Source organism: Rhyacophila brunnea, unplaced genomic scaffold, assembly GCF_057557595.1.
Source record: "Rhyacophila brunnea isolate RB1 unplaced genomic scaffold, BYU_Rbru_1.0 scaffold_6, whole genome shotgun sequence".
Classification (NCBI taxonomy): Eukaryota; Metazoa; Arthropoda; class Insecta; order Trichoptera; family Rhyacophilidae; genus Rhyacophila; species Rhyacophila brunnea.
The window spans coordinates 23,703,989-23,721,151 of record NW_028233276.1 but is presented as its reverse complement, the minus strand read 5'-3'; the positions used below and the strand labels follow the sequence as shown (position 1 = coordinate 23,721,151).

The following is a 17,163-nucleotide window of genomic DNA, read 5'->3' as shown; positions in this document are numbered from 1 at the left end:
ATGTTCATTTGAGCGAACCCGTTCGAATCGAACCATTCGGCAGACCCAACGAAAAGCATCAGGAATTTATAGTAATATCACCTTTATTGTAATGTCGTTAGAACAGATTATGCCATTCGGCAGACCCGATAATAAAGTGAGTGTCATTTTCTTTTCCAGATGATTCGTCCATATTAATGTCATTGCATAAAATAATATTCTTTCAAACTTCTCGCTCCAATGTTTTAGAATATACAGTCATATTTCAGTACATCCATGTGCGGTGGTGTTAAGATTTTTTAGATTAATTAAGTTTTAAACGCATTTACAAAACCATTAGTAAAATTAATGTTAACATTATTTAGTGACATATTTACGATAAAAAATTATATTTTATAATCTTTGTGATCCCAAATTTGACAAGAATTAGGCATTTTATTATTAAAAAAATGGGTACGATTAACACATTTGAAGATAATTCTAAAGATACTGATTATAAGTTATTTATTTGACCATTCAAATGTGATAAACATCCTACGAATAATGATTGCTTTATAATAATTATTGACCTAAGAATAAGGTAGTATTTTTTTGAAATACGCCATTTCCCAGTAGTTAAGCTACAACATACAGCCGTAGCCATAAATTGACACACGATAAATGAAGTAGGGAGTAAGATCATGGTAACGCATGTATTTGAACATGTACCGTTTTTAAAAAAATATTTTTTTTTCGGTTAGGTCAGGGGTCGGCAAACTCTTGTACCAAAATAGCCAAATATGAGTATCACAACGGTAAAAAAAAAATTCGAGAGCCATACATATTATATTTTTATAAATATTATTCATTTTAGTGAATGTTATTGTTTATTTATCAAGTGAAGAAGATTTTGCGAATATAACTAATGCAAATATAAGATTTTTTATTGTTGACATAAATATAATTTTTACAGAAAATGAGTTACATACAATTTTCACGCATTCCTTAAAACTAAAATGTGAAAAATGACCTTCCTTGCATTTCTTTGGAGAGTGTCTGTATGCTTGGTATATAACTTGTAGTTTTCAATTTTAGGCGTGTCTCCAAATTCTCATCGGTTATTTGGCTTCTCTAAATGCTATTTGTGTCGCTGAGTTTCAAAACCCGCTATAACACTTTTTCATTATGTTGAGAAAATCAATAAAAACTTTTTGAAATAAAAAGGTTTTTGAATGTTTCAGTAGTGTTATAGCGGGATTTGATAGACACATTAATTTTGTTTCATAAATGACAGTTAATCGTAGCGGCTTTTGAAAAAGGCGATAAACTTTTCATGTAGAGATTTTAATAACGAATTCAACGATATCCTAATTATTTCAAAAAAGTGTTATAGCGGGTTTTGAAATTTAGTGACACATTTATATTGTTCATCGTAGTATCTACCTTATTATGTAGATCTTTTAGAGCGCTCCGCTGTGTTGTTAAATTAAATTGTACTTTTCTCTCTCCAAATCCTCAATTTTGGTGGCAAGACCTACAAATTTGGAGCTACATAACTCTTTGCTTGTTAAATACACAAAAAAAATCTATTTCAAAAGTGCTCGTGTCAATATGAAATGGAGAAAAATTTAATTTGTCGATTTTTGCAATGGGCGGATTTAAAACGACAACAATCATACCTTTTTTGTAAAAAATTTTAATTGGGAATTTTGGCAAAGAGCCGCACGCCAATACCCAAAGAGCCGCATGTGGCTCGCAAGCTGCGGTTTGCCGACCCCTGGGTTAGGTTAATGTTTTTCTTTGCTGATTATTTATTAGGTACCTACATTATTATAACAGATGTAAAAAATCAACAAACAAAATTAAGAAATTATGTAAACATTAAGAATGAAAAATATCAGCAACAAGTGACCGTAATATCCGACCTGAAAAACAGTGAAATTCCGACCATGTCCGATCCTAATAAGATCATATGGGCCTCCACAGAGTGGAGGTTTGTATTAACAGATTTTGTTTTATGAGAAATGGATGTCAGCCACTTGCTCAACCTATTAGGGCCATACCCTGACTCAAACACAAATTGAAAAACAATATGTGTATTTGTCAGACCCAGGATTCGAACCTGAGACACATGACGCTATAGGCCGACGCTTAAGCCGCGATCGATCGCGTAGCGTAACCTCGGCCTTGGGCACTGTAGATGTGTCTATAAATAGAAATGCACTCATGTCAGCAATTTGTTTCAATGATTTCCATGCATTTAATTGAATTTTTAATTTGCATATCTGCCTAATTTTAATTGAATTTGGGGTATTTTAAATGTAAATTACGGGAAATAAAAACATAAAACCGGTAATTAAATGTACTTAAAAGTAATAGAACTACAGAAACCCTACGCAAATGCAAAAATGACTATTATGTATACATTTTGGCATTACCGAGCTAAGTCAAATGCCGTAAAAGAAACAGCGATTGTGGACCAAATGTCATCTGAGGTCAAGTATATATTATTTTCTTAAGATTATTTCTCTTATGTGCCTACTTCATTACATAGTAAGATACTATACCTAACCCATTTCAATTAATAATTTCACCCTACACATTTTTTACTCAATTTGATAAGATTATCAAAGAACAAACAAATCCTATTAATTATCTTACAATCTCACATAGTAAACAATAATTTGATATCCAATTACTTATTCTTGGCCGAATAAAAACTGTGAACTGTTGAACACATAAATATCTATGCTAAAGTGCATACATTTAAGTTAGTGGCTACATCTACATACCTAATATATCTAAGCTGTTTCTATATTATCTTATCTGTGGTTAAAGGTGTCGATTACATTACCTGCTGTCTTGGTTATATTAAAAAAAGTACTACACCTTGATATTATCTATTATCAACTGAGTGCTTCAGATCTCAAGTTGTGCTCTGTCGCTTAATTGAACCTTTTATATTTATTATGGATGAGTTTAGTAATGTGGAAAGTGTACGAATTAAGATGGGTGAACTTGTAACGCCGAGTTGTCACTTTCCTAATGACTGCAGCACTGCAATGCCGTCTAATTCTTGGAATGTTGATCCAGAAGTGAAGAATGTCATTGAAAAATCTTCCAGAATGTCATCATGCGAGGTGAGATCAAATTCCACCTATAAAAGTGAAAATCGGTGCGTTTCTTCGCCTGTGTCCATGATACCAAATGTCGTGTCGTACGAGATCAAAGAGAAGAGACAAAACTTGAACGGTGTAGATTTATTGAGGGCTCGCTATGAAAAAGAACTGAAATCTGGTATAATGAGGACACACGAAACTGTTTCTAAGACATCTACTGACAATCCTGAAGAATATGTCGTAACTAAAACCACAACGATAACTAACCCTGGAGATAGAGGAATATCGCATCACAGTGTATCCATAAATAATAATGGAACCATTAGAGAAATGGAAAACAAACCGAAGACAAAGTTACTGTCGTGTGAAATTGATGACGAGTCAGCCGCCATAGAATCGGATAGAACTCAAACATTAAGAAGATTAAAATCTAGCTTCCTGTCGCAGAACATGCCAGAAGAAGGAAGGAGTGACTCGTTTGCCAGATTTGGTGTACGATCATCGGCCGGAGCCGGAAACAAAAGCTCAACCAATTCTTCAATTCTTATTCACAAATTTCCATTTGCTGAACCGTTCAGCTCACCCGATTCGATCCGCACGGAGCATGTTGTTTATTCGTCGAATATTCAAGTTTTGTCACCAGGAGGAAAACATTTTAAAAGTGAAATAAATGAATCTGTGGTGAAAAATTCTTAAATGTCAGTGTTATTAACAAGTGAATACATAGAATACTATTATTTATTAATTTTTGAAATGAACGATTATGTTTATTAATTAATCTGGTTGATATGTTATTAATTCCTGTTTTTTAATATAAAGTGCAGGGACGCGCCACACCGGGGCGGCAAAATACTGAATACATTAATTCTATAATACCAAATATTTATACCAACCAAATAACATCAATTCTCAGGGCAACAGTTGGTATTCTGTGGTAAATCTGGAATGTTTTAAATTTTAGTTTGTTGAGAATGTACAAGCATTTTACTTAAAATTAAAATCATCCAAAAACATATTATAATCTAAGCATATTCAAGCCATTCACGGATATAATAATATATTCAATTTAATTACGTAAACTGAATCAAATGTTGAAATATATGAAGTACCTATGTTTGTTGCATACTACCGAAGAGTGACACCATCTTATCAAAGGGTACCAAATCGAAGAATTAATGCAAAATATATTTATACACATGTACATAATATTATACCTATTTATGAGTTCAAGATCTCCAATCTATGACTAATGACATGCATCACATTTGCACAAAATGTACTTAAAAGTATTCTTTCTAGAACTCTCAATAGAATGGTTCAGTGTCCTATCATAATTAGCCATAAAGTTTTCTAGTAATTATACATAGCCAGGAAATTAACCGAACCATTAAGCTATAACATTTAAAAAGGCATTATTATAATGAACAGGTTTGATTGACAGTAAAAAAGCTGGCGCAATTTTCGTTCATGTTACTAAAGATTGTAGCAAAAATGATGAGATAATTGGGTTATATCTAATATAAATATTTTGAAGACAATAAAATAAAGAATTCACCTTTTTTCATTTCTTGTATATTTCCAATTTAAAATACTTTTATATTGGGGGGCGTGGCAATATTAGGTTGGCACCCAGACTGTAACTACCCTTTGGCGCGACCCTGAGGTCAATAGTGTAATTAATATTTCAAACCATGAGTATAGCTAATATACGATAACCAAAGCCAAACTATATTAATTTTAAATATGTAAAGTTGGGGAACGTTTTCTAAGTAACCAATTAAGGTTACATTTTAAGAAACTTAAATTTGATACACTTCAAGATGTACAATTATATTACTGTAAATATCTATGCTAAAACAATGCCCTAATTTTTTAAATGTGATTTATATTTGGTTTCGGGACCAATAAATACATAAATTATTTTTAGTGCCTATAATTTCAATAATTTATTTTGACATAAAAATATATATTGTATAGGTAATATGAAAATATATTTCCATGAATAGAAATCATAAGTTTAGTACGGCACACGGTTCACACCATATGCGGTTTCAGTCTATGGATGACCTCTCAGCTGAATACGTTTTGATACTTCAATATGCATTTTTCTTAGAATAAGGACTTCACAATGATATCTTTTGAGAGCTCAGTCAATTCCAACTGGATGATGTTGAAATTAATTTAAATTGATGATTATATGATTGGATTCTTCAATTAATAATCCTCTCTTCTTGGTCATTCCCTCACAGTTGAGGATCGTGACCACTTTGAAATTCCGTCACATTTTGAGCGACCAAGACTTTCCACCCTTCTCGATCCTGTTTCTCTCACGGCAGAATGAAGTCTGCCCCCAGTAAGCTCTTCCTCTGCTTTGCCTTCCCTGGCGGCTACCTTACCCAAAACCAACAGTCTCTCCAGGTTGTGGTCCGTGCCGAATATGTTCAAAAACAGCAGAATGCGTCTCAAACATATCGTCGAGAGCCATTCCTTTATCTGTAGTCTCTGGATTATTGATAGGTTTTTGGAGAAAACTTAAAAAGGACTGCATTTGAATTCTAGACAGATTATTTTGGACGAAAGCAAAGCTTAAAAAAGGTTCTCGACTTTTGAGTGTTATTAAATTTGTAGGGGGTGCGAAAATAAACTTTTCTTAGGGGTGCGGGGCATAGAAAAGGTTGGGATCCCTGCAGTAGACAGCAAATTGTATAGTTCTATATGATTACCTAGTTAGGTTTTATTTATGAGGTATTATAGCCTTACCATTATACCACTTACCATGGCTGCAGTCTTAGTGGCGATCTGTGGAACTAGACATCCTCTGCTATTTCCTGACCCCTGCTTTCGCCTGTACCAACACTACATAATTTTGCTATTTAATCGCAGTCATGACATGTTGGTTATAGAATATATTATTATGTTATTTAATTATAAATAAATAATAATGTATTAAAACTATTTTTCAGCCATTTGGGTTGGATAGAATATGTAGTAGGTATAAATTATAAGTTTCTCATTAGGGTCCGTCCACATTTGACGTCACACAATTTTGGCTATTTTTAACCCCCTCCCCCGTAAACGTTAAAAAACAGATTTTTTAAAAAAATGTTTATCCTTAAATCTCCCATCCCCAATATTGTGTTTTCAGATCCTGTTATATTTTTTGTTTACTTTGTGATGTCACATTTTCTCCGACCTCCCCTCACCACTTCGTCACAAATCACATTATATCAGACCCCCCCTCTAGAGAGTAATGTCATATATGGACGGCCCCTTACATATAAATTTAGTTATATGCTTTCATAAGTATTCTAATTTTCTAGATTAGGATTGTACATATTTAACAATGTTTGAATCGTTTCTTTCTAAAGGTTTCGTTTAAAATGAATGCTCTCTTTACATTGAATTTTTGACAAGTAATTGGTATTGTGATATTATATTAATTAAAATATTTTGTATTCCAGATGTCAAATAATATTTTAACAAATTCACATTTGTTAAGTTATGTACATAATAATATGTAATACTTATTTATTTTTGTATATGGAAATCAGTAAGAATAAAACCATTTCGATTTTGATAATACTCTATTAATTTATATACTTTTAAAATGGTGTTTACATAAAACAATTGATCAAACACATCACATAATGATTGCAGAAATGATATCACATTATTATTTTGAGATATGAAAATCCTAAAATAATCCTTATCATAGATTTTAATAAAGATACACAATAATTTATTATAATAACAATCATTAAGTACATCACCAATCCACTGCCGAAGAGGAGTACAATTATCTCTTTCATAATTCTGGTTTAATATAAATATTTACATGCTAAGACAGGGAGGGCGAACCTATGCCACTGGAACATTTGTGGAATGCAGAAGAATTCTGTTGGCACGCGAAACAATAATTGTACAACTATGTATATAAAACCTGGCATACACGACATCCTACAATTTGTGGGAAAAGAACCAGAAAGAAAATATCGAGTTTTCATTTTTACATAACTTGAATTGTATTGATTAGCAGATGTACAGAATTTCATAAATTCGCTGGTGGAAATTATTAACCAGAAGATCTAAAAGATGAGTTGACTTTCATGCTGGACGATATTCCTTAAATTCCTTAAAAAGGGTCCACTACCCCTGTACTATGTCTATTAAGTGGCATGTATTTTACCAAGATTACTTTGAAATAATAGGACATTTTAAAATGAACATTATATTCTTATTCGGTCAGAAATTGGAATGATTTCATGGCTAATAAAATATAAAATAAAAGATTTATTATAATAATTATAGTTTAAAAATGAGTTCATGGTTTCTTGTTATAAAGTAAAAAGGCACGTTCATAGAAGTCAATGCATTATCTTATGTTTCTCTCATCTTACATAAATAAATTTTCAACATATTATTTGCCACCTAGATAAATATTTTATGGATGAATTGTTGTGGTTCATAGATAATTGTATAATACAAGTCATCTTACGCACTGATGACTGTCCTCTGGCAACCATTGTTGCCAGCAATCAAAAACCGCATGCATAAATGATGACTACCTTTCATGTCTACTGGTTGCCGGCAATTGGTCGATAGTGTGTAAGGGTTCTAATGTATTCTTCACTATAAAATGTACAAGATAAAATAAAGTACATGTTATTTACATGGAATTACGCTAATATTAGAATAAATTAACAAAGAATAATTTTGTTGTATATTTAAAATAAATAGGACACAATAAATTGATTCCAATTGATATGTCTCAATTAATTAATGACTTTGAATTTCATATTATATTGCTTAGTTACAATATTTCCCAAAATACATATAATTTTTTTCTCTTTGTAAGCAGAAATATAATATGTAAAATTTTACAATATATTATGTATTGCTAATAATATGTACATTCAGCTCACAAACAAAATGATGAAGATAAATAATACTATCATGCAATAACAAAGATAACGCTGGCATTAAATGATATAGATGTTGTCTGCTTTAAATTCTGATGAGATTATATTGATGTGTAATAAAAATGTCAGCTTCAGTTAGATATTACATACTTATTGAATTTTGTTAACATACTTTTTTCAGATACAGTAATACAATGATTTCCAACCGGAATTCTGCAAAACCCTTGGGCTATGTGAGTAATGCCAGGGGTTCCACAAGAATTTATAGTAAGTTTTTTATGGAAATAAAGGTGTTTCATGACCTATTTATAAACAATGTAGTGTTTTGAAAATATTATTAGCATCAAATGCATCATTGAACTACCTATCTAACGATAGTTTTAATTAGGAGACTAAATTTTGTGGCAACAATGGATAAATGAATAAAATTTGAGGAATTGGGTGGTCAGTAATGAGTGTCGAAAAGTATTAGTTAATTATAATTTATGGACCACTACCAGAGACGTCCAGTACAAGAAGGTAGTGTATACTTTATTAATCTAGAGGCAGCACATTATAAACCGGCGGCAAATCGGGGAAGGAATGCGAATGATACAACTTTTGTAAGTAGATTACGTGGCACTAAATTTTTTAGAATGTTTGTGTATATCAGAATTTTAATAAATTTGTTTGTATGTATGAATCCATTTGATTTAGTGATGCAGAAATAATAAAACGCAGAAGGCAATAATATTACATAACACTCGCGGTAGTGAGGGGCGGAAATTTGAGTCTGCTTATGGTCGCAATTTACGTTGGTATATAATTGCTTACTGATTTACACGTTTCTTTTGTAATTTACCCCTCTTGATCTTAATGGGCGTCATCATTAATTTACAAAATGCTCTAAAGGTTTCGCCAACCAAAAAAAGTTGAAAATTACCACAAATAGAATCATAATATAGGAAGTGTGTTTTTATCATAATATAAATTCGTTAAATAATCATCACAGATGCTACATAATAAATATTAATTTTAAAAAATTGAGCTAAATTCTCCCATCATCAAACTTTTGTTTCTTCCATTTGCGTAGAATTATTATTCTCCAATGTTTTGACAGCCGTCTCAAGACTAAATAGATGATCATCCTCGATACCGGGAGCGATGACTCGCATAGCTGACGCAAGTTGGTAGAGGTATTCTTTATTCGATCCGCTGGGTCCAACGCAATGGATTACTTGCCGGGCGATTTGATCGATATCAGCTTCACCTATCGGAGACACAAAGTATTAGCCATTTATATATTTCATCTATTTATTATCATTAGTATTCTGCTTATATGGATGGCAATGAATTATTTGCACGATACTACCATAATGTGTTGAAAACAATTTTATTAGTAAGATAGTGAAATTCCGATTTTACGTAATACTTAATAGCGGGAAAATTTAAATGGGGAAATTATTCAAAAATCATTCAAATTAGTTTGGTGCATATTTTTAGCTTGTTTATTTATAAAACTCATTCAATATTATAAACTGATGTGAAGATTTTAATTTTTTGAAAATAACTTGAATTATTTAACACATTCACGGTCACATGTTAGTGATATGACACATATTAAAATATTTATTTTTTAAATTTTCGATTTAGGTATATAGAAATGAGTTACGTCTTAAGATACAACACTATCTAATGGAAATATGTTCGCACTATGACACAAGTAGCAGGGACCATATTGTTTTAATCCAAAATACGACTTCTATAAACGTCATGTCGTATTCCGTTCCACAGTACAGGACGTCTATGGACGTTCTGTCATATCACATCTCACGAAATATGACGTCTATAGAAGTTGTGTCTGCGAATGTGCAAACAAAACATAAAAATGGTGTCAACAATTAGAATGAAAAATGCGATTGTAATATTCGAGCCAAAATACCTTGTGCCCCACACTTGCTAAAGCAAAAAAATCATCCACGAACAGCATTGTAATGTATTAAAATATAGCGGGAGTGCAGAAACTAGACACAAATAACATGAAAACGTGAATTCTGGGCACATAAAATTGAGGTTCCATTGTAGATATTCAATCATGAGAGTGTATTCAAATTGCACTAATTACTTCGCATCATCAATTATTGCATTTACTTAAACACAAATCAATTTATTGTCAATTTTATTTCCCTACTACGATAATATAATGACACTGTTGAATAATGTTACAATGGCATATTCTAGTGGAGATAATTATAAACCAATAATAAAAAATGAAAGAAAAACAACTTGAAATGAAATAATGTTGACATTAACTCTGTCAGTGGTCTGCTGGGAGTGAAACTACAGATGTTTGCGGACGAAATTTTTAGAAAGATCTTTCACTCAATCTGTGAGGATGGCTTCTGGCAACATCATTATAATTGTGAGCTCTACAAGCTCATTGATGAGCCTTGTGTCCTCAGATTTATCAAAACCCAACGTCTACAATGGGCCTGTTACGTATGGATGAACACAGTGCACTAACAAAGTGTCTCATGTTTGTTGGTCCAGAAAGAAAATGTAATGTGGGAACACCAAAACTTTGATGGCTTGATGGACTACTAAGAGACTTGATCGACTGGAGAAGGAGAGTGGAGTAGTCCATTTGAGGTGGCCATTGCCCAACCTGGGCTGTGGTATCAAAGAAGAAGGTTTAAAGGTAGCCACTCATCGTTGCATTTTATTTGCAGCTGCGAATGTTTCGCATCGCTCAACCTATGTCGCTCGTATCGGCTTACGGGAAAGAGCAAACTTGAGCGACTGTCTTGTGCCTAGGATGTGAATTTGCAACAAAACATTTGGTTGTGAATTTCGATGACGCAGTCGATTGCGTATTTTTCACTACGCACAGACGACTGAGAAGCTTATTGAGTTGGTCCGTAATAGAGGGAGTTTTTCTTGCTGTTTGTCGTTTGTCGACAAATAGATAATAGGATATGATTGACTGGTACAAGTTGGCTAATGAGTGAGAGTAATGTGGTGCCTTTGTGAAATACTACTTCTTACATATTCTTTTTTAAATTTTCTGAATTATAGACAAAACTAATATCAACAGTATTCTTATTTCAACACTATACGTATCATGCAAAAATTTCAATACTGCTGTTTGTAATTTTTTGATAAGCATGATTTTATATTGGTCCATCTATACAACTTAAAATATTTCTAAAGTACATACATAATTTTGAAAAACACTTTCTGAGAAAATATATTATAACCAATAGAAAAAATCTTTTTGAAAAAAGTAAGCCACAAAAATTAAAATTAATTCAAAATTATGTATGTTCAATAATCAGAATGGTACATTCTTAAATCTTGTGAATTATTCGTTGAATAAAAGAAATAGTTAATTATTTCTAAAGTAGTGTAAAAGCAGTAGTCAAATTCAGTCCCACCCTGCAAAAAAATATACCCCCCCCTAATATCATAAAAATAAAGTAATTTCGTGAAATATATTAATTTAACTGATATTACGTGGGAGAATTATGTTTTTGTTGATTTCACAATATATGAGTTGTTTATTTATGTATGACAGCTGTTTCTGGTTATGAGCCCATCCTCAGAATGGTCTAAATATAATAAATTGATTGTATATTCACTTAAAGATATTATGTAGTATTGAGTTTTTATCAGAATTTACAAGATTTGATAGAATAAGATTTTTAATTCGGAGCTTGTGCAGTCTATGAAATGCAGTTCATATTAAAAGAAGGTATGTACGTTCCAAACCTGCGAAAGATACGTTATTTGGGGTAGCAACATATATTGTGAGCTGGAATGGCTTTTCACCCTGGTCTACACAGCTGCCTTCACTCACGACTGGATGAAATAAAACCTTCTCTTTGATGTATCCATTCTTTTCTCGGAAGTCCAAATGATCAAGGACGTTTTCTTTATCATCGTCTTTAATCTTGTAAGCAACTCCCCATACGCTCTCATCATCCGGTGCTGGCAAAAGAGTCACCACTCTACCGGGCTGCAAAAGAACAACAACAAAAGAAAGCTTATTTAACTTGATATTATTATATAGGTAGAGCGCTTGTCACAGAAGTCAAGTGAGGGTTTGCTTCCCATTTCCGGTGAGAGTTACATGTTGTTTTTTCAGTCATGCGAATGGCTGATAACCACTGTTCATAAGCAAGCATGTAATTATAACCCTCACTATGTAATCGTAACATCACAAAAGGTGGCCATCGTAGTCCAATACGAAAGACAATTGTTTCACATCAAGGACTCCAGCGCATCTATTCTATACACAAGACTGCTTTCGGCCGCCATCTAGGGTAGGTTTGTATCAAAGTAATAGCACTTATTGTAACAATTACAATAAGTGCTATGTTTTAACAGCACCTCTCTTGGCTATGATACATTTTAGAGCGACAGTTTTGACTGTTTAGACAGCTAACTTATTGTAATTGTTACAATTAGTACTAATGCTTCGATACAAACCTACCGTAGCGGCGGAAACCAGTCTTGTGTATAGAATAAATGCGTAGGTTCAATTCCCAATGAGGTCACAATGCGTCTATGTGATTTTCGCAAAGCTTGTGTAGGTATTTCTGTGATTGTTTCACTGCTATTACTACACTACTGTAATTGGGTCTCATGGGCTGTTGTGTTGTTAAAAAATATAAGAAACATTTCATTGGGAGATTACATACATAGGTCATTTATCATTTATATTGATATTATATTCAGTGGTAAGCTAAAAATTTCACTAAGTATTAAAATTTATAATAATTATATTTATGAATAATATAATGGAAGATTATAATGATATCTACTTTTTTGAAAAACAAAAATGATTGTACCTTGTCCTTGAGTTACGACCCTTACATTCCATCCAACATGTAAAAAATTGTACATACTTATACATAACTTGAAAACACCTCAGATATATATATATTATACCCACAAGAAAAAATCAGCTATCACAAAATATTGGAGAAATCCGTGACGTAGGTTAGTAATTGAAGTAGTAGGTACCTACTTTGATTTAATAAACAAAAACCGATCGCCAATAGTAGCTTGATTTGGAAGAACGCTAATGAGCAGGTATTAAAAGGCTATTAGTTAAAGTTTGTCATCATTAGTATGTCACCTCGTAGCATAGTGGATAATGCGCGGATTGGGGCGTAAACCCAGGAGATGCAGATTCGATTCCTGCCGGTTGTCTTACTTTTTTCAAAAAGATTTTTTCTATTGGTTATAATATATTTTCTCAGAAGTGTTTTTCAAAATTATATATGTTCAATAATTAGAATAGTACATTCTTAAATCTTGTGAATTATTCGTTGAATAAAATAAACAGTTAATTAAACCTTTATTGTTTATAATATTATAATTCTATGAAAATAATTGGTAAATATACCGCAGATGCCAGCATGAAATTTTATAACTTTCTTTTTATACCAAACCAAACCTAACCTAACCTACCCCAACCTAATATAACTTTAGCGTGTGATAATGACGCATCAAAAAATATGAAAATTTTAAATTAACAATATTGGATCGAAAAGCATCTGCGCCGATAGAAAAAGGTATTTAATATAGTTGTCTACATGCAATAAACTGTTTTCGAAAAAAAGAAATATAAAAGCTCATGCGGGCATCTGCGGTATATTTACCAAATAATTAATCACGCTCGCTGTAGTTTTTGAGTAGTTGATATTATAAAGGAAGCAAAGAAGCAAAAAAATCTGGCAGTTTTTCATTATTAATTTATAACAGTTTAGTTTTTTGATAATATTGTGTTATTATATATTATGACACTTTTTCCACTTGCAATGTTGACTCGAATGGATTTCACATTCCATAATTCTAAATTACAGAATGGCGCTATTTGATCTTCAATGGTTTTATACTAAGTTCAATCGGAAGATGTTGAAGAAGGATTTAATTATGATTTTCTTCCAGATATTGATAAAAATTAGCGTATAGTTTTTTTGATTTGGTGGTAGGTAGATGACTGGGTAAGGAAAAGAAAGTGTAAGAGGTCCATGGAATAATTTGTCGAAATACCTAACGGTAACGAAAAATCGGAAAATAGTGCGAATATCATTTTGATGAAGCATTGAAATCAATCATGGAATTTTCATAACCATCTCTGGAACTCCTCGATGATCGATGCTGTGTTGATAAAATCGACGAACATAACCCTTGATAAATCCAACCAGTTTTCTTTCGTATGGAAAGTCTACCTTCCATATTAACGATCCGTAGCCGAATACCCACATGGTAATATTTAAGCTTGAAATGACAAACTAAACACGACAGCGACGATAAAATTATTAGAATTTAGATTATGTTTTTCATATTATTTTGCTAGCGAATTACATTTTCCACTTTTCCTCTCAAACATGGAAAAAGAAAATTGGAAAGTGACAGTTCACAGTGACCATAGATAGAAGGATAGAATTATAAAAATAATCATTGCTTGTATCCCGTCAAAATCGCTTGAAGTAATAATTTTGAGACTATGCAATATTATAAATTATGTATCAATGAAGTTTTGTCTAACCGAGTCTTGAAAAACACAAGAACTATTGTCATATTGTTAATTGGGATATTTTAGTTTGGGAATTATATTTTTTGTAAAGTACCTACGTGCTATTTTTACAAGTCGTAATAATTATTTTCCAGCCAAAACGTCAAATGGCTCAAATACCCAGAACTTTTAGTTTATGGTCAAAGCATAATATATTAGTCTATGGTAGCAAGTTTACCAACTTTACGAAATCTATCATGATAAAATTTGAACAATGAACAATATTGACAATAATCAGTTAGGTACATTATTATTTAAGTTATTTCTTTTTGATACTTTTGAATAGAATCTCAGCTTTATCGTTCATATTTTTTAAGTTATCAAAGATTTTTAAATCTGTTACCGCAATAAAACAAGCACTTGAAAGATGCATCGTGCTGTTGACGATTTTAGAAGATGGGTATGAACTTTTTTACTACTGACATTTATTTTAAAAGTTCCATCCATACAATGATGTTGACTAGCTACAATAAATACCCACCCCTTGCGTTTTTAAGAAATTTGAGACGTTATGTTAATTTAACCAAATCATTGAGTCTATACTTCGTTGGTAGTTGTTTGATGAACTTTACCAACACGTCTTTAATTTGCTGTTTTTCTTTCTAGGTTAAGGATGTTGATAGCAAATTTGATATGTTGGATTGGAAAGTGCGTACTCTTTCTGAGGGCGATCAAAGTTTAAGAATTAACGACTCCATAAATGAAATTAATAATAGGTCACTGTCAGACCTACTTGATGCTGTACCGAAGGTATGACCTTATGACTATTTTCGACTACCTACCTATATCTACCAGTATTAAGCTGTCTGCTGAGTAAGGGCGTTGCATACAAACGTTTGTTATATTATTTAGTATTTTTTATACACTGGACGATTTGCGAATGGTTAACAACCACATCTTGTAAAAGATTTTTTTTAGATACATCGGAACTGTTGTGGGCCACTTTTTTGGTGGTTCATACATTTGTTATTCTATCAGCTCAGTATTCTGCAATTATTATTCAATTATCGACCCCCATTGCTCGCAAGTCTTTTTCGTCACCATCAAGCTCCGTTGTGGAGTTAAAAGGTGTTTTTTTCATTTCCATATAATTATAAAAAATTAAGTATAAGTCGGTTATGGGGAAGCCAGGTGGGAACCGCGCTAATTGTCATAGCCGATTTTGGCAAAAATCATGAATTCATGAATGAAAACCTAACCTAACCTAAACTAACCCAACAAATAATCCAGTATATTGGCTATTTTTAAAATGTGTTTGCCGCTGGCTTCCCCATAACCGACTTGTACCAAAAATAACAATTAAATCTGGTGTTTTAGGTAACTAACGAATATGACTATATGGTCCAAAAGCTAAAGGAAGCAGAGGAAGAAGTAGAGCAAGCGTCCAATCAACTCGGCAATAAATTGGATACCCTTAATACTCGACTTAGAAAACTTCGAGAGAAAGTCAGCGATGGCCTTGATTGATTAAAATGAATATTTTATTTGGTATTGTCAAGGAGACAGGCAGGAAATGAATTATCACGACTTTGTATTTTATAAGGCCCGGTGTTGCAATTTTATGTTTCCATAAGTGAGATATCTTTGTGAACAACAATCATAAATATGTATGAAAAATGTAATTTTATCCATGAAATCTTATACATATTATAATACTGTTCTTTATTTGAGCGCATTTAAATTAGTTGTATATTTCCAATATTCATTTATTACGCTGGTAATTTAGTAAATAATTATTATTGTATGTGTAAATGCAATTCAATTGTTTTGTGTACTTTCCAAGACAAAGATCAATAACACAATATTGTGTAGAAAATTCATTTTTGCGATTGTATTTGTAGTATACTTTCATCACCTATTTTTAGTAAAATATTTTCATCAAAATAATATCTTTGATATACATAAACAATCCATACAATAAATAGAATGATATTAAAAACATTTTGGGTTTTGCGTAGGTACACTCAGAACTATAAGAAATGAGATTGATTCATATAATATTCGTATAGATTCTGATATGCTATTTTTTTTATTTCATATTGATTACTAATTATTTTAATTCATTGATTAATAATATTTTGTAAGCCAATTGACAGTGTACTGAAATAATTATTGTGTAGTGTCTACTTGCCTACAATAAAATTTTCATGTTATGTTTATATGCTCATTTTGTTTATCCGATTCCCAAAACAATATTATTATATTAAAATTGTAAGAAGTAGGTACACTGTTATTTGAAAAAGAACTCATCCACGGAGGGAGTCTTCATAATCAGTGAAGATGTTCTGCAAATTTTATTATACAGATAAATACCCCATCCACCCATTACTTTCGAATGCGATTTTACGCCAGATGGCGTGCGAAACGTCTGATTGCGTTCATCGATTTTTTGTACATAATCATATTGCCGAACCCGAACACCTAATGCCCCTCTACCATAAGTTTAGCGAACCGATTGCTAAATTTGGCAGTCGATGTTTGACAGATTGCTACTGACAGCCCGCGTTTGTTGATAATTGTCATAGGTACTTGTTTTCTTCCGTATTTCGTTATGATTCAGTGAATTATTTTGATTATTGTCTAATCGTATTATCTATTTTAC

At 32.1% G+C, this 17,163-nt stretch overlaps 2 protein-coding genes across 5 annotated transcripts; one reads left to right on the top strand and one right to left on the bottom strand.

Annotated features, from left to right (window-relative positions):
- Positions 1-6,658: 6,658 nt before the first annotated feature.
- Positions 6,659-14,400, bottom strand: LOC147065430 (putative glutathione-specific gamma-glutamylcyclotransferase 2). Of its 4 annotated transcripts, none has more exons than XM_085957056.1 (3): positions 14,116-14,400; positions 11,735-11,990; positions 6,659-9,245 (listed from the first exon to the last, which is right to left on the bottom strand). In XM_085957056.1, exons 1-3 carry the CDS (start codon positions 14,248-14,250, stop codon positions 9,040-9,042), a joined length of 597 nt encoding a protein of 198 aa, XP_085813182.1. In that variant the 5' UTR covers positions 14,251-14,400; the 3' UTR covers positions 6,659-9,039. The 4 variants fall into 4 exon arrangements, 3 of the variants coding, with proteins under 3 accessions (XP_085813182.1, XP_085813183.1, XP_085813184.1); XM_085957057.1 differs by having other exon boundaries at positions 11,744-11,990; XM_085957058.1 differs by having other exon boundaries at positions 11,804-11,990.
- Positions 14,401-14,774: 374 nt separating this feature from the next.
- On the top strand, positions 14,775-16,720 carry LOC147065429 (uncharacterized). Its single transcript, XM_085957313.1, has 3 exons — positions 14,775-14,961; positions 15,168-15,311; positions 15,879-16,720. The coding sequence occupies exons 1-3, from the start codon at positions 14,929-14,931 to the stop codon at positions 16,026-16,028; spliced, it is 327 nt and encodes a 108-aa protein (XP_085813439.1). The 5' UTR covers positions 14,775-14,928; the 3' UTR covers positions 16,029-16,720.
- The last annotated feature ends 443 nt before the right edge of the window (positions 16,721-17,163 follow it).

Bases quoted from the DNA above. Each gene is read 5' to 3' on its own strand.
- LOC147065430 (XM_085957056.1), bottom strand. From the start codon at position 14,250: ATGTGGGTATTCGGCTACGGATCGTTAATATGGAAGGTAGACTTTCCA. The intron at 11,991-14,115 runs GTTATGAAAATT...GTTCTTTTGCAG, and splicing joins ATCGAGGAGTTCCAGAGATG to CCCGGTAGAGTGGTGACTCT. The intron at 9,246-11,734 runs GTACATACCTTC...TGTCTCCGATAG, and splicing joins ATCTTTCGCAGGTTTGGAAC to GTGAAGCTGATATCGATCAA.
- LOC147065429 (XM_085957313.1), top strand. From the start codon at position 14,929: ATGCATCGTGCTGTTGACGATTTTAGAAGATGG. The intron at 14,962-15,167 runs GTATGAACTTTT...TTTTCTTTCTAG, and splicing joins TTGACGATTTTAGAAGATGG to GTTAAGGATGTTGATAGCAA. The intron at 15,312-15,878 runs GTATGACCTTAT...CTGGTGTTTTAG, and splicing joins TACTTGATGCTGTACCGAAG to GTAACTAACGAATATGACTA.